General features: G+C 50.9%; 12 protein-coding genes across 12 annotated transcripts; 8 read left to right on the top strand and 4 right to left on the bottom strand.

The window, feature by feature from the left end:
• Positions 1 to 553: 553 nt before the first annotated feature.
• N7473_000682 (putative trimethyllysine dioxygenase TmlH) lies at positions 554 to 2,697 on the top strand (the record flags this gene model as incomplete). The annotated part of the gene is made up of 12 exons (XM_057146622.1): positions 554 to 609; positions 664 to 706; positions 787 to 1,019; positions 1,081 to 1,098; positions 1,155 to 1,221; positions 1,283 to 1,346; positions 1,402 to 1,510; positions 1,561 to 1,666; positions 1,735 to 1,834; positions 1,891 to 2,379; positions 2,436 to 2,507; positions 2,576 to 2,697. 12 exons carry the CDS (start codon positions 554 to 556, stop codon positions 2,695 to 2,697), a joined length of 1,479 nt encoding a protein of 492 aa, XP_057014508.1.
• Positions 2,698 to 3,080: 383 nt separating this feature from the next.
• Positions 3,081 to 4,666, top strand: N7473_000681 (proteasome regulatory particle base subunit RPT5; the record flags this gene model as incomplete). The annotated part of the gene is made up of 3 exons (XM_057146621.1): positions 3,081 to 3,394; positions 3,525 to 3,940; positions 4,008 to 4,666. 3 exons carry the CDS (start codon positions 3,081 to 3,083, stop codon positions 4,664 to 4,666), a joined length of 1,389 nt encoding a protein of 462 aa, XP_057014507.1.
• Positions 4,667 to 5,264: 598 nt separating this feature from the next.
• rrp3 (RNA-dependent ATPase RRP3) lies at positions 5,265 to 6,689 on the bottom strand (the record flags this gene model as incomplete). The annotated part of the gene is made up of 1 exon (XM_057146620.1): positions 5,265 to 6,689. One exon carries the CDS (start codon positions 6,687 to 6,689, stop codon positions 5,265 to 5,267), a length of 1,425 nt encoding a protein of 474 aa, XP_057014506.1.
• Positions 6,690 to 6,889: 200 nt separating this feature from the next.
• On the top strand, positions 6,890 to 8,280 carry N7473_000679 (Brix domain-containing protein; the record flags this gene model as incomplete). The annotated part of the gene is made up of 2 exons (XM_057146619.1): positions 6,890 to 7,099; positions 7,153 to 8,280. The coding sequence occupies 2 exons, from the start codon at positions 6,890 to 6,892 to the stop codon at positions 8,278 to 8,280; spliced, it is 1,338 nt and encodes a 445-aa protein (XP_057014505.1).
• Positions 8,281 to 8,554: 274 nt separating this feature from the next.
• N7473_000678 (riboflavin synthase) lies at positions 8,555 to 9,384 on the bottom strand (the record flags this gene model as incomplete). The annotated part of the gene is made up of 3 exons (XM_057146618.1): positions 8,555 to 9,102; positions 9,171 to 9,293; positions 9,354 to 9,384. 3 exons carry the CDS (start codon positions 9,382 to 9,384, stop codon positions 8,555 to 8,557), a joined length of 702 nt encoding a protein of 233 aa, XP_057014504.1.
• A 220-nt stretch (positions 9,385 to 9,604) lies between these two features.
• N7473_000677 (CaiB/BaiF CoA transferase family protein) lies at positions 9,605 to 11,287 on the top strand (the record flags this gene model as incomplete). Its single annotated transcript, XM_057146617.1, has 6 exons — positions 9,605 to 9,781; positions 9,852 to 9,883; positions 9,967 to 10,090; positions 10,151 to 10,655; positions 10,715 to 11,008; positions 11,076 to 11,287. The coding sequence occupies 6 exons, from the start codon at positions 9,605 to 9,607 to the stop codon at positions 11,285 to 11,287; spliced, it is 1,344 nt and encodes a 447-aa protein (XP_057014503.1).
• A 1,058-nt stretch (positions 11,288 to 12,345) lies between these two features.
• Positions 12,346 to 13,482, top strand: N7473_000676 (phf1/phf2 family PHD finger domain-containing protein; the record flags this gene model as incomplete). Its single annotated transcript, XM_057146616.1, has 1 exon — positions 12,346 to 13,482. The coding sequence occupies one exon, from the start codon at positions 12,346 to 12,348 to the stop codon at positions 13,480 to 13,482; it is 1,137 nt and encodes a 378-aa protein (XP_057014502.1).
• A 1,722-nt stretch (positions 13,483 to 15,204) lies between these two features.
• On the top strand, positions 15,205 to 16,472 carry N7473_000675 (SDR family oxidoreductase; the record flags this gene model as incomplete). Its single annotated transcript, XM_057146615.1, has 2 exons — positions 15,205 to 15,741; positions 15,843 to 16,472. Coding segments are annotated over 2 exons (1,167 nt in total), but the record flags the coding sequence as incomplete, so codon positions are not given.
• A 171-nt stretch (positions 16,473 to 16,643) lies between these two features.
• On the bottom strand, positions 16,644 to 18,096 carry N7473_000674 (rRNA-processing protein SOF1; the record flags this gene model as incomplete). The annotated part of the gene is made up of 3 exons (XM_057146614.1): positions 16,644 to 17,004; positions 17,059 to 18,038; positions 18,094 to 18,096. 3 exons carry the CDS (start codon positions 18,094 to 18,096, stop codon positions 16,644 to 16,646), a joined length of 1,344 nt encoding a protein of 447 aa, XP_057014500.1.
• Positions 18,097 to 18,340: 244 nt separating this feature from the next.
• N7473_000673 (proteasome regulatory particle lid subunit RPN6) lies at positions 18,341 to 19,666 on the top strand (the record flags this gene model as incomplete). Its single annotated transcript, XM_057146613.1, has 3 exons — positions 18,341 to 18,608; positions 18,661 to 18,992; positions 19,034 to 19,666. 3 exons carry the CDS (start codon positions 18,341 to 18,343, stop codon positions 19,664 to 19,666), a joined length of 1,233 nt encoding a protein of 410 aa, XP_057014499.1.
• A 307-nt stretch (positions 19,667 to 19,973) lies between these two features.
• On the top strand, positions 19,974 to 21,592 carry N7473_000672 (SWIB/MDM2 domain-containing protein; the record flags this gene model as incomplete). The annotated part of the gene is made up of 3 exons (XM_057146612.1): positions 19,974 to 20,064; positions 20,116 to 20,996; positions 21,074 to 21,592. The coding sequence occupies 3 exons, from the start codon at positions 19,974 to 19,976 to the stop codon at positions 21,590 to 21,592; spliced, it is 1,491 nt and encodes a 496-aa protein (XP_057014498.1).
• Positions 21,593 to 22,084: 492 nt separating this feature from the next.
• N7473_000671 (TLC domain-containing protein) lies at positions 22,085 to 23,379 on the bottom strand (the record flags this gene model as incomplete). The annotated part of the gene is made up of 2 exons (XM_057146611.1): positions 22,085 to 22,813; positions 22,900 to 23,379. The coding sequence occupies 2 exons, from the start codon at positions 23,377 to 23,379 to the stop codon at positions 22,085 to 22,087; spliced, it is 1,209 nt and encodes a 402-aa protein (XP_057014497.1).
• Between the last annotated feature and the right edge of the window lie 284 nt (positions 23,380 to 23,663).

Genomic DNA, 23,663 nt, shown 5'->3' with positions numbered 1-23,663 from the left:
CCCGAATGAACCTTTTAAGTCCTTGTAGTCGATAATTGGGACATGCTAGAGCGACGATATACGATTGCTAATTCGACGACACACTGATTAGTCTACTTTAGCGTAGTAATGGTATTCCAATCTTCTAATTAAGATATCATTATAGTAGTTCAAGATTCGGAGTTTAGAAATTTGAGAATAGAGTATCTAAAAATGTTCCAATCACACTCTTTTGAAAAGTCTTCCTAAATGTCTTTCGAGAATTGTTTTTTTTTTGATAGCACAGATTCCGTTCAACTGGTGAGTAGAACTTCTCGGCGTTTCAAACTTATGGAGCCCCACTACTATTGAAGATAATACAATGGTAATAATATGACTACACTAAACCAGAATCAATCGGGTATCGTGGATTTGGCAATTCTCGAGTTGAAGAGGAAAGCTCATCTCGATAGTTAAAGGCACGTGACAGCCTCGGCCGTTGCTTCTCCCCGCTCGGACCATTTCCCCAGACCACAACAGCTGCACAATCCCCACGTTGCACCACACAAGGGACACGCATCAGGAACCTCGAGAAATGAGTGCAAGTCGCCTTGTGTCTCTCAGAGCAGCAGCTCTGGGGAATAGCTATAGGTAATTGCACAAATGAAAGCTGGTGATCGCCCCGAGACTAACATACTTGGTCAGGCCTCGAATCACGCCATTGCATGTCTTCAAGAGTGGTAGCACGGTAGGTAACCAATGGAACAAATCCCAAATCAAAGAGTCGGGAGGTTCTCTAACGAAATTTGCTTCTTGGTGTTTTTATAGGTCATTGCTTCTCGGAATGTAGCTCCTCTTGCTCGGAGTGCTAACTTACCATCTAACGTGAGCAAGCGGCTATTGTCGGATTCAACCCAACCGCAAGCCACGTTTCAAGAGATCAACGTTACGAACGATCCATTTGATGAGAAAAGTACGCAATTGGCCTATCGCTCAGCTTTGAAAAGCGGCAATGTCGTTATCAAAACCAATAGTAAGACTGGAGCGCCCTTCTGGCAGTTGTAAGTTTACCATTCTTTATGTGAGCTTATTCTTCAATCGATATCTAATCAAATTCCACAGCGGATCTCTCTATCTTAGGTTAGTTGCCCGAAGGATTTTGAAGCCAAACCTTCCTGACAAATTGGTAATATCAGAGAGAATTGTCAATGCCCCAAGTGCATTCATCCGGATACAAAGCAAAGGATTGTCGACACATTCTCGGTATGTTATAGCTGAAGATATGCTACCTGCCTATCTCTTACTTATAGTCATGTGTTTCTAGCTTTCGCCCCGTGTCCAACCCGCAGAAGTCCAGAACAAGGGCGCTAATGACATCCAAGTCAAATGTGGGAAATGACCCAGGTATCATAGTATTAATTCTAACTACTGACGCAACTGCAGGGAGCGATGGACATGAGAGCACATATTCTTGGAAGTGGCTTTCGGCGCACAGGGGGAATCTCAAACCAGCGATCAAATCGAAGGAAGTAAAGCCAAATAGACTCCCTAGGTATGTCTAGACTTTTTTGCACCTCTTGCTTTGCTAATGCTTCTCACTAGGCCTTTCAAGGCATACGACCCTGAAAAGGGTAATCCATACCCTGAAGTGGCGTACGAGGACGTGATGTCCAAGGATGCCGCAGTGTTGGAATGGTTGGAGAAAATCGTTAGTCTTCCTGAAAGAATTACAACTTTCGAGCTTCTCTGCAAAATCGGTGGCTTACCTGTATACAGTGGGTATGGGGCTTCTGCTTCGTGAAAGGTGTTCCCGTCAATCCCGAATCAACCAAAACTTTGATCGAAAGAATCGCATTTATTCGACACACGCACTACGGTATATCATTCCATGACTCTTAAAACTGTTTGTTCAATTGGCTGATCGGGTTTTAGGTGGTTTCTGGGATTTCACTGCGGACCTAACCTATAAGGACACGGCATATACGAACGAGTTGCTAGGTGCTCACACGGATAACACCTACTTCACCGATCCCGCAAGGCTACAACTCTTCCATCTGCTGTCTCATACGGACGGAACAGGTGGAGAGAGCTTACTCGTGGACGGCTTCGCGGCTGCCAAAGCGCTGTCCAAGGATAGCCCGGACTTCTACAACTCTCTAGCTAGCTCTCGGCACCCATGGCACGCAAGTGGAAATGATGATGTCTGTATCCAACCTTCCACCACTGCACCTGTCCTCAAGGTTCATCCCGACACCAAAGCCGTTTACCAAGTTCGTTGGAATAACTATGACCGCGCGCCGAAAACCAGCTGGCACGTATCGGAGCAAAAGGACTGGTATATGGCAGCCCGGGCCTACAATGATATATTGACCAAACCTTCGAATGAGATCCGGACCCAACTACAGCCAGGAACAGCATTGAGTACGTGAGATCATATCGTCAGCTTATTAATATTGGCTAACATCTCTGACTCTTAGTCTTCGATAACTGGAGAATGTTGCATGGTCGCTCCGAGTTCACTGGAAAACGTCGCATGTGTGGTGGCTATGGTATGTGTAAAGCCGATGCGTGGACATCTATTTTGAAGTTCTTGATGCTTACTAACAATAATGAGCAGTCAACAACGACGACTTCATCTCACGTTTGCGCCTTCTCAAGTTTGGCCGCCAGACCGTTTTGGACAATCTTGGAAATACCAGGGGCTGGCAGAATCGTGAAAACCCATACTCAATCTATTAGATCGAGAGCTAGGAGCTCTCGAAGCTTTTCTTTTAGATTGTACAGATATACTATCCACTCCTACTTTTTTTTCCAAATTTGGGACAGAATTCGCACGATTAGATATAAACCGCAAAGTCAGATAAATTTCGCTCGAATTTTTTACCTTACTACAAGCAAAGTTCTGGTGTTTTTTGGTTCTTCAAAACCCAGTGCGCGGAACTATTGATAATCTCACGTGATCTGGCTGACGTTGTTGGAGCTCGGCCACAGACAGCTCTTCTCCAACCTTCTACGTTCACTACCAACATCCACCTAACCTCACCCCCAACCGCCATCTAATTACTACCTGGGTTCATTCCATCAAATCCAACCTTACAGTATCCATCCCGCCACTTTCTAATATGTCGACTCTTGAGGACCTCGACGACCTCGAGCGCGAGACCAGAGACAAGAAGCAAGACCAGGGCGATGAGGATGGCAAGAAGCCCAGCGGTGATGGCGATGCCGAGATGCAAGATGCCGAGAAGAAGGAGGATGAGGAGGAGCTGCTCGATGAAGAGATCCTGCATTCAAGCACGGCGGACATCGTCAAGAGGCGGCGGATGCTGGAGAACGAGATGCGCATTATGAAGAGCGAGTTCCAACGGTTAACACACGAGCAAAGCACAATGCGGGAGAAGGTCAAGGATAATCAAGAAAAGATTGAAAACAACAGGTACGAAGCTGGATGAAGCTGTGGATGATTGCCCTGCGGAGCCTCCACCCTTGGCCCGCGGAGCTTTCGAAAACCTGCAATAAACCAGGAGATGGGTTCCATGAAGCTAATATTGAATACTATCTAATAGGCAACTACCTTACCTTGTCGGTAACGTGGTCGAGCTACTGGATCTCGACGTTGAGGCCGAGGCCGCGGAGGAAGGGGCCAACATCGATCTGGATGCCACCCGCGTTGGCAAATCCGCCGTTATCAAGACCTCGACCCGGCAGACCATCTTCCTTCCGCTCATCGGTTTGGTCGACCATGAGAAATTGAAGCCTGCTGATCTTATTGGTGTCAACAAGGATTCATATCTCATCCTCGACACGCTACCAGCCGAGTATGACAACCGCGTCAAGGCGATGGAGGTCGATGAGAAGCCTACGGAGAAGTACACGGATATCGGTGGTCTGGACAAGCAGATTGAAGAGATCGTCGAGGCTATCGTATGGCCGATGAAGGAGGCTGAGCGTTTCAAGAAGATTGGCATCAAGGCGCCAAAGGGTGAGTGTTCCCTATTACTAATCGTTACGACCTACCTAGAAGTGCTAATTTTTGGTTCCTATCGTAGGTGCCCTGATGTACGGACCTCCTGGAACCGGTAAAACCCTCCTTGCACGAGCCTGTGCCGCCGAGACGAATGCCACTTTCCTCAAGCTCGCCGGTCCCCAACTGGTGCAGATGTTCATTGGTGACGGTGCTAAGCTTGTTCGTGACTGCTTCGCCCTCGCCAAGGAGAAGGCTCCCTCAATCATCTTCATTGACGAGCTGGATGCGGTCGGCACAAAGCGTTTCGACTCAGAGAAGTCCGGTGATCGTGAAGTGCAACGTACCATGCTGGAGCTTCTGAACCAGCTGGACGGTTTCGCATCTGATGACCGTATCAAGGTCCTGGCCGCGACCAACCGTGTCGACGTTCTGGACCCTGCTCTGCTCCGATCCGGCCGTCTGGACCGCAAGATCGAGTTCCCTCTGCCCAACGAGGAGGCTCGTGCCAATATTCTGCAGATTCACTCTCGTAAGATGTCCGTCGAGGACAGCGTGAACTGGGCCGAGTTGGCGCGCAGCACAGACGAGTTCGGCGGCGCCCAGCTGAAGGCTGTCTGCGTCGAGGCTGGTATGATTGCGCTGCGGAAGGGAATGAGCAAGGTTGGACACGAGAACTACGTTGATGCCATCTCGGAGGTCCAGGCCAAGAAGAGAGATACCAACATGGGCATTTACGTCTAGGCTGGGTATTTTTCCGGTTTGAATCTCTCGGCTTCTTTGTCTCCTTTCTCATCCTGTTACCAACTTATTATTTTTCCTCTCGTCTCTCGTCTGTCATGTATGTACGTTGTGCAGCTCGAATGGGTCCGAGCCGGTAATTCGCTCTACATGCGAGCGGTTTCTCTCCAAATCAAATAACATGATGATCCTAGACTAGCCACTCTCAGAACCTTTGACGTACACATCAGCGGACAGGATGTATGATAATGCTTGCAATACACCTGCTTCTTGTAGCTTCCATCGGAAGGCAAGAGCTAGTATTTTCAAGCCTTCAACCGCCTCCTCCTCCGTTCTCAACAAGAACGTCGCCAGCATAGAAACGAAATTCGAGCACCGGTATAGAATATTACAATGGCCGGACTGAAGACCTACCGTCGTATAGTAATAGTCTGCTGTAGGAGATTCCATTAAAGAAGTAGATAGCCTTTGATTAGCAAAGTAGACAACTTGGGATAGCAAAGTAAATAACTTTTGATAGTAAAATCACAGATGGGCATTAATTCATAGGAATACAACGAAGCACGAGGCTTCAATGGGCCAGCCACACTATCCAACACATTTAACCTTCCTCTTGATCCATCTCATCGCGAGAGCGCTTGCCCTTGCCGAACCTCTTGCCTCTCGTTCCCTTCTTCTCATCAAAGTTCTTCATCTCCATGATCGCCTGGCGTTGAGCCTCGCCAACTCTCTCAGCAAGCACCATGACTTCATCCTTAGCGGCTTCATATTCCGGAAGCTGCTTCCCAAGCGCACCCTCAATCCTTTGCCAAATCTCCACATCGTACTGAGTGCAGAAGCTGATTGCTACTCCAGACTTGCCTGCTCTGGCGGTACGACCCACACGATGAATGTAGGTTTTGCTGTCAGTGGGAAGGTCAAAGTTCAAGACTACATCAACGGAGGGAATATCCAGACCGCGAGCAGCGACATCCGTAGCAACGAGAATATCCCGGCTACGTGACGTGAACTTGCCAAGTGATGCCAGTCGAGATGACTGTGAGAGCTGACCGTGGAGAGGGATAGCGCCAAAGCCAAGGGTGCGGAGAAGGAAGGCAACACGCTGCGTCTCGTGAACAGTACGCGTGAAGACAATGGCCGACTGGCCGACGAACTCATTCAACAGGTAGATCAGGTAGATATCTTTGTGTTTGTGAGGGCGTAGGAGGAAGTATTGTTGGAGGGTCGAGACAGTCTGATATTTGCTGGAAGAGACGGAGACTCGAAGTGGGTTGGAGAGAGAGGCACGTTGTAGCGATTCGACCTTTGAGCTGATAGTTGCGGAGAACAGGAACGTGCGACGCTCTCGTGGCAGGACCTTAAGAATCTTGTCGAGAAGTGGACCGAAATCCAAATCCAGCAATCTATCGGCTTCATCCATAACGAGGAACTTCAGAGTGCGCAAACTGAAACCCTTTGTGTTTTCCAGGTGATCAAGCAGACGACCGGGCGTTGCTACGATGATGTGCGGTTTCTTCCCCAGAGCGATAGACTGGGAGACCATATCCATACCACCGACGATGACTGCTGTCCGAACATTGATCGTAGAGCCGAGGGCGTCGAGAGACTTTCCGATTTGGTATGCCAGCTCACGGGTTGGGGCAAGGATGAGACTATGGAATGACGAGGGACTCTGGAATAAAGATTGAATGACAGGAATTCCAAATGCCGCTGTCTTTCCTGAACCAGTCTCTGCAAGACCGATGATATCCCGGTTCTGTAGAGCCAAGGGAATTGCCTCTGCTTGAATCGCCGTCGGGGCCTTGTATCCGAGGTTGGCGCACGCTTCACAGATTGGATCAATCACTCCGAGCTCTTTGAAGGTCTTCGGAGTGCTAGTGGGCTTCTCATCGGAGTTGGCAGCCTCGGGGGAGGTGCCCTCGTCGCCAGACTGGGAGCTCACTGAGCTAGCATCGTTATCTTCTGCAGATGCAGGTGCAGGCGCAGTCGCCTCGTCGGTCACCTTGCGCTTCTTGATTGCCGGCATTTTTGCGTTGTTCTGTTGAAAAAAAGTGCGTGTTGATCGAGATCTTGAAATAATTTAGGTGGGTCCGCAACATCGTTGATCCGTGCAGGCTCCGCTTGGATTTTTTGGAGACAGAAAAACTTCGGGCTGGCAGCCAACATCAACGAGCTCACAATTTTCGTTATTTGCCGCCCGGTGCTTGACTTTTCACCGAATTCGCAATGGCCAAGGCACGCGTCAAGAAGCGCACTCATCTCCGGGCGCAAAATGCCTCGGCGGCGGCTGCTGGTAAAGGCACTGCCTCTTCAATGACCAAGGCCCCAAAGTCCATGGTCATTCGAGTTGGTGCTTCTCAAGTCGGAACTAGTGTCAGCCAGTTGGTCAAGGATGTCCGCCAAATGATGGAGCCCGATACTGCTGTGCGATTGAAGGTATGGCGACAATTGCCCCTTGTCTTCGGATCATATCTAATGAAAATCTCCAGGAACGCAAATCCAACCGACTCCGTGATTACACCGTAATGGCTGGCCCTCTCGGTGTCACCCATTTGATGCTCTTCTCCAAGTCCAAGACCGGCAACACAAACATGCGTCTCGCTGTTACTCCCCGAGGACCGACCCTTCACTTCCAAGTTGAGAACTATTCGCTCTGCAAGGATGTTGAGCGATCATTGAAGCGCCCACGCAGTGGTGGACAGGACCACAAGACTCCCCCGTTGCTCGTGATGAACAACTTCAACTCGCCCAATGCGACCGAGGACTCCAAAGTGCCCAAGCGTCTCGAGACCCTTACCACCACCATCTTCCAGTCCCTCTTCCCTCCGATCAACCCCCAAGCCCAACCTCTTTCCTCCATCCGCCGTGTTATGCTTTTGAACAGAGAGCCCTCCGAGTCTGAAGACGGCTCGTATATACTCAGTCTACGACACTACGCCATTGCCACCAAGAAGACTGGCGTGTCAAAACGCATCCGCCGCTTGGATCCTAAGGAAATTCGCAACAGAGATAAGAAAAAGGCCGCCGTGCCTAATCTTGGCAAGCTCGAGGATGCCGCCGATTATCTGCTTGATCCTTCTGCCGCCGGATATACATCTGCCAGTGAGACCGAGCTCGACACCGACGCAGAGGTGGAAGTCGCGGAAAGCACGACCCGTAAGATTCTCAACAAGCGGGAGGCGCAGCGTCAAAGGGCTGGAGACAAGGCCGAGAAGAAGGCTGCTGCTACCCCGGGTGTTGAAAAGCGCGCTGTCAAGCTGGTCGAATTGGGCCCCCGCATGAAGCTCCGCCTGATGAAGGTCGAAGAGGGTGTCTGCGATGGCAAGATTATGTGGCACGACTTCATCACCAAGTCTGCACATGAGGTCAAGTCTCTTGACAAGAGCTGGGAGAGACGCCGCAAGGAGAAGGAGCAGCGAAAGAAGCAGCAGAAAGAGAACATCGAAAAGAAGAAGAAGGAAAAGGCCAAGGCCAAGGCTAATGGGGAGGAAGTCGACGAGGACGAGGACGAGGACGAGGATGAAGATATGGATGATGGTGAATGGCTCAGCGATTTTGACGACGAGGATGAGGATGATGAGCCTGAGGAGGACTCGGACGATTCTATGGAGGAGTGAGGGCTGATAGATGCGGTCTAGAGGTTTGACCTGGCATCCCTCTCTACAGGATCAGCGATCCTCATTTTATACCCACGAGTTTCATGGTGGTTCTGTACATTTACACGGCGTATGCGAATAAAAGTTTTAGAACAGGCATATCAGGACGCTTTTGTCTTTAATTCAGATCCTCGTTAGTATGACATGACTCGTGCAAAGCTGCCCAATGATCTCATCAGTCATGCCTCGAAAGAAACTAGATTCAGACTTACACTGCCACTGTATATGTTGTGACTTATTTCTTCAGCTTCTCGTCGACGATACGAGACACCATTTTCTCCAAGATAGCAAAGTCTCCTCCGGAAGTACCGGCAAAGTAGCCCTGGACACTCTTCTCGACGTATTTGCCCACAATGTCAATCTCAACATTGACCTCCTCGCCAGGCTTCTTGCCCGCCGTAACGACTTTCTCCTGCGTGTAGGCAATGAGCATGACCTCCCAGTATCCCTCTTCCCCATCGACAACCTTCGTGACCGTCAGACTAGCGCCGTCAAGGGTTACGTAGCCCTTCTCGACAATGTAGCGCAGCACATCCTTATCACGCGGCTGCAGCCGGAACACGAGGGAGTTACCGTCAGGCGTCACGGACAGAATCTTCGCGACGGTATCGACATGACCCTGCACAAAGTGGCCACCCATCCGGGTATCGGCTGACACCGCACGCTCGAGGTTCACATATGAGCCGGTCTGTAGAGATCCAAGGTTGGTGCGTCGCAAGGTCTCTGGCGCGACGCCCACCTTGAACCAGGTCTTGTCGAAGGCAGTGACGGTAAGGCAGGTTCCTATGGAAGACACGGTCTTAGAGATATGGCTCTTCAATATGGGGTAAAAACTATACAGTGAGCAGTACCATTGACAGCAATACTATCACCCAAGTGCGCATCAGTGAGGATCTCCTCGCAATTGGAGATGGTCAGCGACGTACCCCCGCCCCCGCTCGACGAAGTATCGAGGGGCTCCAGGGCCGTGACAGCTATAGAAAAGAGAGTAGTTAGTAACGGCGAAACACCATCGAGACAGGAGCCAATCTCACTTCCGATCGTCTCAACCAAGCCAGTGAACATTGTTGCGGACGTGACTGTATTGATTTGCAAATGAATGACAAACAAAAAGTTGGGGTCGGTCGACCTCGGCTTCGGGGCCCGCCCCGAGCGGTGTCGTCGGCGTTTTGGCGGAGTTTCGATCTATCCCAGTGCCCCATTTAACCTGCTGGAGCTCGCTGCGGGGGATTCTTAGACTATTGTTCCTTCGTTTTTTAAGCAGCTCGGTATCTGAAATTGGATAATGTCGGTTGCGCTCAGGTTAAACGTTTTTGCCCGGCGGTCGAGTCCATCCTGGTCCAGCAATGCCTTGAGGCGCATCTCGCTGTTGCGGAGCTATTCGAGCGCCGCTTCGGCGGCAGAGGGCACGCTGCCTCTTGCAGGGATTCGCGTGCTTGATATGACGCGAGTTTTGGCAGGGGTGAGTTGATATACTGCTATTATCTCTCCCTTGGTTCGTGGCCGTTAGCTGACAGAGTGATGCAATATAGCCTTATTGTACTCAGATTCTGGGTGACTTGGGGTATGTACTGCCATTGAGACTCCTATTCCGCCCTCCTATCGTCAATTTTTAATAGGTCGTGAATATTGACATTGATAATGCAGAGCGGACGTTATCAAGGTCGAGCACCCCGTGCGAGGCGATGATACTCGAGCTTGGGGCCCTCCATATGCGAAGTACGAAGATGCATCGAAGGAGGGACCTGGCGAGAGTGCCTATTATCTGGCGGTATGGAAAGAAACATGCTGGGCCATACTGATCAAAGAGAGACTCTAACGTGTTGCGCAGGTCAATCGCAACAAAAAGTCCCTTGGACTGTCATTCCAACACAAGTCAGGCGTCGAGATCCTCCACAAGCTCGCAAAGGAGTGCGACGTCCTCGTTGAGAACTATCTTCCAGGGGCACTCAAAAAATATGGAATGGACTATGAGACCCTCCGAGAGATCAATCCCAAGTTGATCTATGCCAGTATCACCGGCTATGGTCAGACAGGCCCCTACAGCAATCGGGCTGGTTACGATGTCATGGTGGAGGCAGAGATGGGATTGATGCACATTACCGGGTCGCGAGATGGCCCTCCCGTAAAAGTCGGCGTGGCAGTCACCGATTTGACTACCGGACTCTATACCTCAAATGCCATCATGGCTGCATTGCTTGCCCGGGTTCGGACAGGCAGGGGCCAGCATATCGATGCTTGCTTGAGCGACTGCCAGGTCGCTACTCTGGCGAACCTGGCTAGCTCTGCCTTGATCAGCGGTCAGAAAGACTCGGGCCGCTGGGGCACTGCTCATCGTAAGTGAAAATACCAGCGAGTGCATCTGTTTTCAGCAAAGTCTAACAATGCTTTTTAGCATCTATTGTACCATACCGGAGTTACAAGACCCTCGACGGTGACATTCTTTTCGGTGGTGGCAACGATCGTCTCTTCGGTGTGCTCTCTGATCGTCTTGGTTTCCCTGAGTGGAAGACCGATGCTCGGTTTGTCACCAATAGCGACCGCGTGAAACACCGGGCAGATATCGATGGCTTGATTGAGAATACTACACAGCAGAAAACCACCAAAGAGTGGCTGGATATCTTCGAAGGCAGCGGCATGCCATACGCAGCGGTCAACGACATCCAGGGGACCTTGAACCATGAGCATGGTAAGCCTGCCTAAGCACTAGCCTATTTTTCCTTTCTGCCTTACGAAATTGCTAATCTTTGTTACAGTTCTGGCAAGAGGCATGGTCACCGAAGTTGAACACCCTGCTTGCGGTCCCATCAAGCTAGTCAACACGCCGATCAAATACTCCGAAGCCACCCCAGGTGTTCGTACACCACCTCCGACCCTTGGTCAACATACCGATGAGATTCTGGGAAGCGTTCTCGATTATGAGGAGGCAGATATTGCCCGGTTAAAGGCCGAGGGGGTGGTTTCATGAAGTTCACCCATATTTATAAACAGGCGAGCTTCTCGGTAGATGTGGGAATAATCCCCTACAATTGTACATACATATAGAGCGAACTATATTTATTCGTTAATTCGAATTACTTCTGCTGGTTCAACAGCGCCCACTTAGGGTTAGGAACCTTAGAAGTTGGATGAGGCTACTCGCACGCCAACTTGTGTAATCGCACGACCAACTACTATTCTATTTTCGGAGATGAATCATAGCTACATCGAGTACCTAGATATCCCCGTAATACCTACTAAGCCTTTTATCATAGATACCAGGTTGGCTATTAATAAAGACTGTTCAAAAGACATCTAGAAAGATCTTTCATTAAAGGGAAAGTTAAAGCATGTATATTTACCCTGTGAAAACGTTTCTCCAGTTTAGATATCAAGGATCCAGGGTATCTATTCTCCACTATTTCCGAACCTGGAACCTTATAGTCTGTCGTGCGATTAGCCTCAGCCTAGATGTTACCCCTCTAGTCTGCCTCATACATAGAGCAATTCATCGAATGAAGAGAGCAAGAAAGTGGAAGATCGAAGACTTCTACCAAATTCCCCCGTAAATATGATTTTGGGATTATCTACGATTTACAACATGATTTCAAGAAATATGCTGGTGAGATGTGAGGGGGCCTTGCTGGCGTTGGAGGCTGTCACGTGAGGCTATACAGATCTGGGTGGCCGCAATTATCGCTTCCGGATGGAGAATCGAACATTTCCCAAGGCTTCAACGCCATCCCTGGTGATTGCCTGTACCTTCAATGAGGCAAGCATATAGGCAAGCACTCTCCAAGGCAATATTGCCATGCCCCGGTCGAACTTAAATACCTCCTCCTCAGCCTTCCACTTCTCCTTCTTCTTTTCCATCCATCCTCTCTCTTCCTCTCCGCTCATCCATCAGATCACTACCTCTTGTTCCACAGAATGAAATCATCCACTGCCGCCAAGGCTAAATCCAGCACCGATCTAGCTTCTTCTTCAGTCAACAAGTTGAAGAAAGAAGCCCTCCGAGACCAACCCCTCGCTGGGCTGCCAACAGCAATGGAGAAGTCCACGGACCACGACACCCGTACCAGCAGGACTGGGCGAGTCATCAAGCCGCCAACGGCATTTACCCCGCCACCAGCCACCGTCGCTTCTGGAAAGCGTAAAGGTGGTTCTCGAAAGAAGGAAGCCAATGTTGTCTGCATACATTGCAGTCGCGGCCATAGCCCGGCCAACAACGCCATCGTGTTCTGCGATGGATGCAATAATACATGGCACCAGAAGTGTCATGACCCACCAATTGATGATCAAGTTATCATGTTGAAGGATATGGAATGGCACTGTTGCAAATGCAAGCCCGCACCTCGCCCGGCAGCGGCAAAAAAGAGCAAGCCCGTCAAGGCCAAGAAGGCGGGTCGGATCCTGCACCCTCGATTGCAGGCAGGACCTCGACTGGAAGTCGGTGGTGATAGTTTCACCGCTGACGAGAGACGTGCATATCTCTCTAGTCTTTCACATGCCCAACTGGTTGAGTTGCTCGTCCACATCTCCACTCAAAATCCATCCGTGCCCATGTTACCAGCCAACATGAAGGATCTGCCGGCATCACAGTTCTTCTTCAAGCCGGCGAGCAATGGAACCAAGAAACCAGAGACTGCGGAACATATCACCACGCCAGGTTCAACCAAGAGAACTCGGGCCGACGAAGATCCAGCTGATTCTGACTTCGACACCAATTCTCGCAAGAGATTTCGCACAACCTCTGCTTCGGCAAAATCCCCTCCGAAAAACATCTCGCCCGAAGCTGATGCTGGGCCCTCAAATCCCCCAACCGTTTCAACGACCGCCACTCCGGACCTGATCACCCCATCCGCTTCCACTCATCCAAAACCCGGGCCCGAGACACCTTCTACGAACCGGTCACAGGGACGTCGTCTATCGTTTGTCTCCCGAGACACAACACCTGAGGACTCGGACCCAGATACCGAAGATGACTTGTCCGAAGACGCAGTTGAAGACCATCGCCTTTACCCACGAGCTGGCAATGGTTTCTCACCTGCTCTTGACCCCGAGAATCTCAAAATCCTCGACGAGAGTCCAGAGTCTCATACCTTCAGCCATAGTGTTTATGACCCTGCAAAGTCGGCACAAGAGATGAATGTTCCTCCTCGTGTCTGGCAAAGTCACATGTAGATGTCTTGAGGGTTTTCATCCTTCGCGATATCGAGTTTGTGCTTGTGGCTTGTTACCCTGTTTCTTGTTCCTTCCTATTGGACTACAGAATACGAGTGAATGAAACAATCAAATTCAAAAGAATTGAAAAAGTCACGCACATAGTCCCTAGCATCTCACATCGTAACTAATTAATGGGGTAGCTCCAGTGTACGCTAGGGTTTCATAAGTTTAGACTATGATCAATGTTCATAATCATCTTATATATCAGTCATAAGTTGAACGATAGACTAAGAAAATGATACAGAAGCTGTCAAGAGGACACCCTACGCACCCTTCGCTGACTACGCTTGATAGAAGGAGAAGACTACTATTGTCTCTTCAACGAATTTACTTGCCTTCCTAGAGCTACCAGAGCCACTGGAGCCAAGATCGATAGAGAATGATGTGGAAAGAGGGGTAGAGAGAGGTGTGGAAAGAGATGTGGAAAGGGAAGCTGAGAGAGATCTAGAGAGGGATACAGAGAGATTGAGAGATATTCAAACCCTTGTAAGGAACGAGCCGGTCTAAGCTAATGACGTCCCTAAGGAAGTCGTCACGATTACCTAGACTCCAGTACTTACCACTCAGGTCTCGTGCGAAAGTATTTTCTCAAGATTCCCTTCTTTCACCACGACCACGATCCTCTCAACATCCTCGTTACTGACCAAGATGGCGACCACTCAGCAAACCCTGGGTGCCTATCCTGACTGCCTTTCGAGTCGAGCCACCTCTCCTCACCTTTCTTTTGCTTCCCGGCAGGCGATTCGGGCCCTCTCAGATCTGCGAATGCAGCCGTTGTCTTTTTCGGCCTCTTCTCGCGAGCTTTTCTCCGAACTTTCATTTCAAAATGTTTTTATTGAAACGGTCAACCCGACTGTTTCATAGGCGCTGAGATGTTTGTTCGCTGGTCCAGCTCGCGAGAATTTAGAGCTGGCGGACCCGGTCAGATGGAACTCGGATTCACCCCCAACAACAGGACGTGACAGTGGCACTGGCATTGTGGTACCTACGGTATGTAGGTTTTCTTGCGGCAGATGACACCGACTGGAGCCGTGGCCGATAATAGCGGCGTTTCCAATACTGCCTTGAAGACCGACTATCATGCATCAACATACCCGAAATAGGTAATTCAGTCTGCTTTCGAATGTCCAAGATGCCCCCTTATCTTTTTCTACATCTCTCCCTACAAGTCGTGCTATATCTCCCTCTATATCTCCGACTACATCTCTGTCGAGATTCTCTATAGTAGCTCTGGGAAGACGAGTCAATTCGTCGAAGAGACAATAGTTGCCTTCTTCTCCTATTAAGTGTAGTCAGCAAAGGGTACGTAGGGTGTCATTAGCCAAATCAGAATTCCTTATGGTTGATATTGTTATGTTAAATACTTACTTACTTCGTAGCCTGAATTTTCAGGTTACCAGGCACCTGGCACTATCTTATCGGCCACTATGGTCGGGGCCTATCTTATCGGCTCGACTCTTACGCGCCTGCATGGCTCGGAACGTCTTCAACTTATGACACCTCCACATCTAATGCCAATGACTAGATACCGGATGATCTTCTAAAGCGTAGTGATGCACTGAATACACTCAGCAGTCGCTTCTAACCGAGAGGAGGAACATGCACACATCTTCAACTCGCACACTCGCGCTCAGCTTGAACACATCACCAAACACGGATCAGACACACATAGAGTGATAGGACAAGAAATCCAAGCTCAACATGTCATCTTCATCTCCACCAAAGATCACATCAAAAAGCACCCTCCCAACATCCTCACCCCGGAAACCATGGTCCCACCACCTCACGCTAGACACCCTCCTTCGCGTCCTAAGAAACACCCTCCTCAGCCCATTCATCGCCTGGATAATAGTCCTCTGCCTCCGCGCCCAAGTCACGCCCCCAACAGACCCAGCCTGGATAATCGCAGTCGCATATGCCACGGCCTTGACATTACTCTTCGCTGCGAAGGTCATTAATCATCGTGTCGCGCATGGTATCCCGCGCACGGTTGACTCCGCGAATGAAGTTGTCTTGGTTACGGGTGGCGCGAGTGGGCTGGGATTGTTGGTGTCGCAGATTTATGCTATGAGGGGGGCTAGTGTGGCTGTTTTGGATATAAGGGATATTGGGAGTAAAGAGCAGGATGAGGTGTTTGGGGAGGATGTGCGGTATTTCAAGTGCGATGTTGGAAACCGGACGTCGCTTGAAGATGTTCAGGAAAAGATCAAGGAAGAGGTACGTCTCTATGTGCTTTACTTAGTCATATGGTTACACGATCAGTGTTTCAGTAAATTTTGCTTTTTGTTGGGTTCTATGGTTGCTAATGTATGCTGCAGTTGGGTACTCCAACCATCATTATCAACTGTGCCGCGGCTCGAATCAATGGCCGTTCACTTCTGAACTTGCCAGCAGAAGCATTCGAGAAGACGGTACGCACCAATCTGATGGCCGCATTCTATCTCTACCAGATTTTCCTGCCGGGGATTATCGTAGAAGCGGAGAATGGTGGCACCATTGTTACTGTCAGCTCCGTGCTGGGCCAATTGTCTCCAGCCGGGCTGGCAGACTACTCGGCAAGTAAAGCAGGACTGAGTGCACTGCACCGAACCATGGAAGCTGAGTTCCGTGGCGACGAGCGGATAAAGATGTTGCTGGTAGAAACAGGACAGATGGCGACACCGTTGTTTGATTGGGTCCGCACCCCGAGTCATTTCTTCGCACCCGTTCTGGAGCCTGTCGAGGTCGCTCGTGAGATTGTGGCTGCTGTGGACAGCGGCCGTGGCGGCGTGCTCAGGTTACCCGCATTTGCGACGCTTGTCAATTGGTATGCTGTGTTGCCGGGTGCGGTGCAGCTTGTAGCACGATATCTGAGTGGCATCGATAATGCCGTATCTTCGGGTATTCAGAAACGTGACGAAGAGAGCGAGCACAGGTATCCACTGAGGTCCAACAAGAAAGCAGAGTGATGAAATAGTATGGACAGATGATAGAGCTAATTCATCCCATATGTAAATACAAGACGAATCACCCATGCCTGCCATTTATGTGTACAGACAGCTTACCGAATTCCAGAAAGGGTATCTCAAAAGGTATGAACCAAGCAAGCTGAAGGTATTTTGGGTCTCGGATAGAGCAACTTATTGCTCGCGAGCCAGAATCATCTTCTCACGCTCACTCTTTCTTGACTTAAGGTTGGTCTTAGCAGTATGCTTCCGCACATTCTCCTCACGTCTCTTGATAGCACCAAGCTCCTCACGCTTGATCTCACCAGCCTTCTTAATAGGCTTGGGCAAGTGACGTTGACGCTTGATGCGGCGGATCTCGGGCATATGTCCGTACCGCTTAATCAAAGCTTGGTCATACTCCAGCTTCGTTCTCTGGCGAGCGCTTTGGATTCCGCTGCGGTCGGAGGCATTGGCACGCCACAGACGAATGTTGCCATCGTCAGATCCGGACAAGACATACTTGCTGTCAGGAGTGAACTTGACGGAGAAGACACTATTTAACGTGTTAGTAACTATTAGGAAGATATCGCAAAGAATAGTAACATACCGTTGCATCCGCTTAGTATGGTAAATATCGCGAGAGTGGCCGCGGTTCCTCTTCCACAGGCGGACGGTGCGGTCGTAGGATGCAGTCACCAGATCCTCACCAGTAGGGCTGAACTCGACATCCATGACAGCGGCAACGTGATCCTTCAGAACATTGAGGGCACGGTCCATCTTTCTCATATCGAAAATGTAAGCGTTGTGGTCTTCATTGGCGACCGCAAAGTTGAAAGCCTCCATGGGATTCCATGCAATGGCATTGGACGCGAGGTTCAGAACCAGCTTTTGCACCGCTGATGAAGTGCGCAGATCATACATAATGATCGAGCGATCGATAGCGGTCGAACCAAGGATCGACGTCTCAGTCTGGTTGAAGGCAATCGAAGTAATGGTGTCGACGCTAGTCGGCCAATGCAGAGTCTGTGAGGGTGTGGAGGAAGGACGAGAAAGGTCATAGATGGAGATGACGGACGAAGATGCCGCAAATGATGGGTTGTTGCGATGGTGCGAGACACCAGTGAAGGCGCCGGAGCCAAGATAACTTGCGATGGGAGGCGCTTCGGGGGTTGAGTTGTAGGGGTCCCAGAGTTTGATAGTCTTGTCGCTAGCGCACGATAAAAGCTTCCGCTCGGGAGTCCAGCAGAGACCTTTGACGATATTTTCGTGTCCTTGCGTATTCCAAATCTCTTCACGGGTCGTCATATCCCACACCTTCACGACACCATCACCGCTACCACTTGCAAATCGTTCGAGTGAGCCAGGGTCCTTGGCCATACTGTAGACACCATCGACATGGCCATCACCCATCTGGCCCAAGAATGGAGCCGCAAACATACGCTCCATCTTGACGGCATTGAGAGCACGAGTGTATTCACGGGCCCGCTCAAATGGATGCTGGGCTGGATCGAGATTGCGCGCCTGGCGGACGGTGGCAGACCCGGGCGCCTGCTGCGACGCCGTCGGGCGTGAAAGGGCTTTGATTTTCTATCATGTATTAGCATTTATTTCAATTAGACGGATCATCAGATTTAGAACTCACCATGTTGAGGATGTGGTTGGTACGCAAAAAAGAGAAGAAGGCGGCAACTCGAACTTTTTTTTTCTGTTGACGGGCAGATTTGCTAAGCGGGCGGTGAGCGCCAGAGCTGCCAGCTCCAAGCTCCCCGACTCACGTTCGGCCAACCTATCAACCGCTCCGTCATCAATCACCTTCCTCGCCTCTTTGTGTTCGAACGATCTCTATCCCAAATCACCAATCCTCTTCTCATCACCTCTTGTCTTCAATCATGGCCGCCTCCCTGCAGGTCTCGCCACGGATACAGGAAGTCCGGGACCTGGCTAAGCAGGACCCTACCAAAGCCGCCAACAGTTACCAGACGATCCTCTCAGAGGGCCCAGGGTCCACAGAGGCTTCATCGCGAGACTATGAGCAGGCATTGATTGGATTGGGAGAGTTGTACCGAGATGCAAAGAAGGCACAGGATATTGCAGACCTCATCAAGACCAGCCGAGACAGCTTCTCGTCATTCGCCAAAGCGAAGACAGCCAAGCTAGGTACGTTGAAGCCATCACATACGTAACAACAATGCTAATAGTGGGAATACAGTCCGCCAACTCTTGGACCTCATCAGTGAAATCCCCAACACCCTCGATCTCCAGGTTGCCGTCATCGAATCATGCATAGAGTGGGCCATCGCCGAGCGGCGGTCGTTCCTCCGACAGAACCTCCAAGCGCGCCTGGTCGCAATCTATATGCAGAAGCAAAGTTACTATGACGCCCTCACTCTCATCAACTCCCTGCTCCGCGAGCTGAAGCGTCTGGATGATAAACTCATGTTGGTGGAGGTGCAGCTGCTTGAGTCCCGGACCTACCATGCTTTGGGCAACCAGGCTAAAGGCCGCGCTGCCCTTACAGCAGCACGGACATCTGCTGCTTCCGTCTACACCCCCCCAACTTGCAAGCTGGCCTGGACATGCAGAGTGGCATGCTGCACGCCGAGGACAAGGACTTCACCACCGCTTTCTCATACTTCATCGAGGCTCTGGAAGGATATAGCTCGCTCGATGAAGGGGAGTTGGCTACCGCAACTCTGCAGTACATGCTACTGTGCAAGATTATGCTGAACCTGGTCGATGATGTTACTCAGCTTTTGGGTTCTAAGCAGGCCCAGAAGTATGCCAGCCCCCGGCTAGAGGCTATGAAGGCAGTGGCGCGCGCTCATTCCAACCGCTCCTTGGAAGAATATGAGAAGGCGCTCTCTGACTACCGGTATGAGCTCGGTAGCGACACATTCATCCGGAATCATCTTCGCCGTCTCTACGATGCCATGTTGGAGCAGAACCTCATCAAGGTCATTGAGCCATTCAGTCGTGTGGAGCTGGACCACATCGCCAAGATGGTCGGTCTGGATACGCAGCAGGTAGAGCGAAAGCTCTCCCAGATGATCCTGGACAAGGTTATCATCGGTGTATTGGACCAGGGATCAGGATGTCTGATTGTGTATGATGAGACGGAACGTGACCAGGCTTATGATGCTGCGCTGGACACGATCGAGAAGCTCAGTAATGTGGTGGAAGGACTGTATACTAACCAGGCATCACTTCTGGAGTAGAGGGGAGAACGCAAATGGATTCATGGCAATGCGATTATGTTGGTTCATAGGGAATTATCAAAGACTATGCACGGCTGGTGCATAAGTAGACTCCTTTTATGCTCTAGAATCTGTTCAACCTAGAATTATTCATAAATATATTCTTAAGTGAAGTTCAGATAACTTTGGTCATTCCATTGATCCTATTGTTCGCGACTTTCCGAATCGGGTTAGGCGGTGAGCGCCTAAAGAATCGCGACTTCCGCCTTCACCATCCTAATCCTCCACGCACCCCATCCCTCTACCGCCCCTGCTTGCTTGATTGCCAATGAACGCTCAAATGCAGGCCAATTATGCCCGGGGCTATCCCCCGACCGCCCAGCGGTCACCAGCCACCGCCCGTCGGCCTCAAGGGCCAGGTTTGTCCCCTTTCCAACCTCCATAGTCGCGCTTCTCTAACCCCGAGGTAGCTGGAGCGATGCCCGTTCCTATGCCCCAGCATGCGGTCAACCCTCAGTACATGGCCGCACAGCGCGCGATGCCTCACCCTAATGACGCAGTCCTGCGCCGCAGCCGCAAGCCGACCGATAAGAACATTCCCGAAGGCATCGAAGACGTGATCATCGGCGAGGGCGTAGAACAATACAAGAACCTTCGCGATCTGGAGAAGCGACTCGACGCCGCCATTGTGCGCAAGCGCTTGGACATTCAAGATTCTATCAGCAAGACAGTGAAGAAGTACCGTACCCTCCGTATCTGGATTACCAACACCGTCGAGAATCAGCCCTGGCAAGGAGTCGGCAGCAACCCTGGTTCTGGTCGGTATAAGGTGCGCATTGAGGGCCGTTTGCTGGACGACGACAATGACCCCACCGTTCCTGAGGACGAGGATGAGGGTGAAAATGGCGATGCGATGGAGCAGGATAAGGATGCTGCAGAGGGTTCCAAGAAGACAGGGTCAAAGAAGCCTTCCCAGAGGTTCTCGCATTTCTTCAAGACCATCACTGTCGACTTTGATAAGCCAGCCAGCAACGCCACCGATGAAGTCAAGCCTGTTACCTGGACCAAACCCCAGGTGCCCGCGAATGCGACGTCGGCACCAGCGAATGCCGAGTTCGATAGCATACAGTTCGCTCGCAGCTCGCAAGAAAACGTGAACGTTACCATTAGCTTGGTGCGCGACGAGACGCCCGAACGATACAAGTTGAGCAAGGAGCTTGCTGAAGTGTTGGACGTTGAGGAAGAGACTCGGAGCGGAATTGTGCTTGGAATTTGGGACTACATTCGCGCCATGGAGCTGCAAGAAGACGAGGAGAAGCGACAAGTACGCTGTGACCATCGCCTACGCTCGGTATGTATTCTCCTTCCCCTGCGAAGCTCTCATGCATCAAATCTTGCTTGACGATCGAGCTAACTAAATGATCGTAGATCTTCGGCCGTGACCAAATGTTCTTCCCCCAGATTCCCGACAGCATCGGGCCCCACACCAGCCCTATGGATCCGATCAAGCTTCCTTACACCATTCGCGTCGATGAGGAATTCCACAAGGACGCTACTCCCACCATCTACGATATTCAGGTTGCTGTTGAAGACCCTCTGCGCCAAAAGATGATGGCTCTCACACAGAACCCCCAATACACAGCCGGCTTACGCCAGATTGCCGCTCTTGACGACCAGGTCGCGCTTATCGTCCAGGCTCTCACCCACTCCCGAGCACGGCACTCCTTCTACACAGCCCTGAGCAAGGACCCCGCTACCTTTCTGCGCCGCTGGGTCAACTCCCAGCGCCGGGATCTCGAGACTATTCTCGGTGATGCGAATGGCGTGGGCGATGGCAGTGGACCTGAGTTCCGCCGCGGAGGTCCCGAGAGTGCTTGGGAGACTCCCGTTGCAAAGGAGGCAGTACGCTACATGCTGGCAAAGCCTGAGGCTGCTGCACCTCGGTGATTGGCTTGATTTCGGGGTTTTGTCGCCATGGCGGCTAGTTATGTATTTTGATTCTCTCATTGTGGCGCTTTCCTGGTGTTGGGTCTGGTATAGCTAGGATATGTATGGTAGGGCTAATTACTGCTTTCAAAATCTTGATGTTCATGACACTGGCTTTCAATTCTCAACCATTCCAGTCATGGTACCGGGGTATGTCTACCTTAGGCTACAGATAATGTCCCAGACACCTGCGGGGGATTTGACAAATTTGTACACATTCAGCATGAATTTGAAAGACCTATGTAAAACAGAGTAAAAACCCACGAGGAAATAAACAGAAACCCCAACCGCTGTGTGGCGTTAATGCACGCGAGAAACACAAGCATAATATCATAGACTCGGCTTCTGAGGCTGACCTGACTCGAAGCGATCATCCCCCAAACACGAGACAGAGAGCTAAGAATAAATTACCTCCCAACTGTCTACCTATACCTCTATAAAGAAGCGTATGTATCAAGACCCTTGTAGGGGTATCTTAGCAATCAACTCAGCCCGACGCCGGCGCAACTCCTCCGGGAGAGTCGCATCAATGGCTGACGAGATTTGCTCAGCTGTCAGGGGCAGCTCGCCCCGTAGGACGGCACCCTCTTCCTCTTCCAGCTTTGCAGCGGCCTCGAGGACTACCTCACGCGCGAGATCCTCGAGATTCGCAGGCTTCTCGGCGACCTTCTTCTCCTCTGCAGCACCGGCAGGGGGTCCACGGAAGCGCTTGAGGACGGTATCCACCATCTTCGAGAACCAGAAATAGTTCAGGAAGTTGAGGATCAGGTTAGACACGACATAAGTCAAGACCAACCAGGTCGGCACGCCGCCAGCGGTGAAATCCTTGAAACGAGAGATTTCGGCATTGGCACGCGCACAAGTCTCGTCCACGCACATGGCGCCGTCCCGAAGCGTGAAGACGTTGGCGTTGATATCCGTGGGTGCTTGGAGCGGTGATGCCGAGGAAGCGGACCAGGTCTGCTGGAGCGCATACCACATGTCCTTATACACGACAATAGATTGCCAGGTTCCCCAGACCAGGCGGCAACAGAAGAAGACGGAGAGAAGCGCCATGCCGTTGTACCACTGGGCGCGGCTGCCAGTCATGTTGACTTTGTCGAGGAACCAGTGGATATTGAGGAATGGGCTGGAGAGCTCATAGAGAATGAAGACAGGAGCGTAGTAGTTGACAAAGGGTCTCTGTACATCATCAAGGAACGATGTTAGCAAAAATCACATCAAGCCATTATGAAGAAAGGCGAAAAGGATAACTGAATTAAACTTACAAAGCCAAGGCTGAACACCCAGAGCGCGCTGACGGCATGGAACAGCATCCCAATACCAAACATCGAAAGATGCTGAGCGCTGACAATCAGGTCATAAATAAAGTATCCAACAGCCAGAGCCTGAATCAATCCACAGCCGCCGGTATATCCGAAGACACGCTCACCGGCCGACATGGACCGGCGCTCGTCGTCGACGAACATAACCCACAAAGCCACGGCATTAATCAACAGACTCTGAATGAATGAGACAACATGAATATCCCAGTTCAACTTGGTGCGGGCATTAAGCGCCGGGTACGAGCGGGGAAAGAGGATCGACGACAACCACGGCGAGACCACCGAGTGGATGAACTGATAGAACAGGAAGGCGCCGATCACTTCGTGAATATGCTCTGTGAGGGTTGGACTGTTCAAAGCCAGGGCGTAGGGCTCGATGAAGTTCCGCAACCAGGCGGGCGGGGCGCCCAGGGGGTCCAGCATAGTTGCTGTCCGAGCAGTCCCTAATGCACCAGCTCCTTATCGATGTGGGGAGCTTGAGGTCGGGAGATGAGGTCAGAGAAGGAGATATCTATGCCGGAGATACCAGGAATGATTCCCGGTGCACCATCCAGCTATCGAGGGCACTGGCAGACCTCTGGATTAAACAAAAGAGGGCCCCAGGCGCAGCATAAGCTGAAGAAAAGGGAAAGAGAAGCGGAGTGAAGCTCCGGGGAGCACGAGGCCTCGGTACGGCCTCAGGCAGCCAGATTCGTTGGGACGTCACC

This window comes from Penicillium subrubescens, assembly GCF_028828155.1.
Source record: "Penicillium subrubescens strain IBT 31985 chromosome Unknown utg000001l_segment0_segment0, whole genome shotgun sequence".
In the NCBI taxonomy this organism is placed as follows: domain Eukaryota; kingdom Fungi; phylum Ascomycota; class Eurotiomycetes; order Eurotiales; family Aspergillaceae; genus Penicillium; species Penicillium subrubescens.
This window is presented reverse-complemented; position numbering and strand designations above follow the sequence as displayed.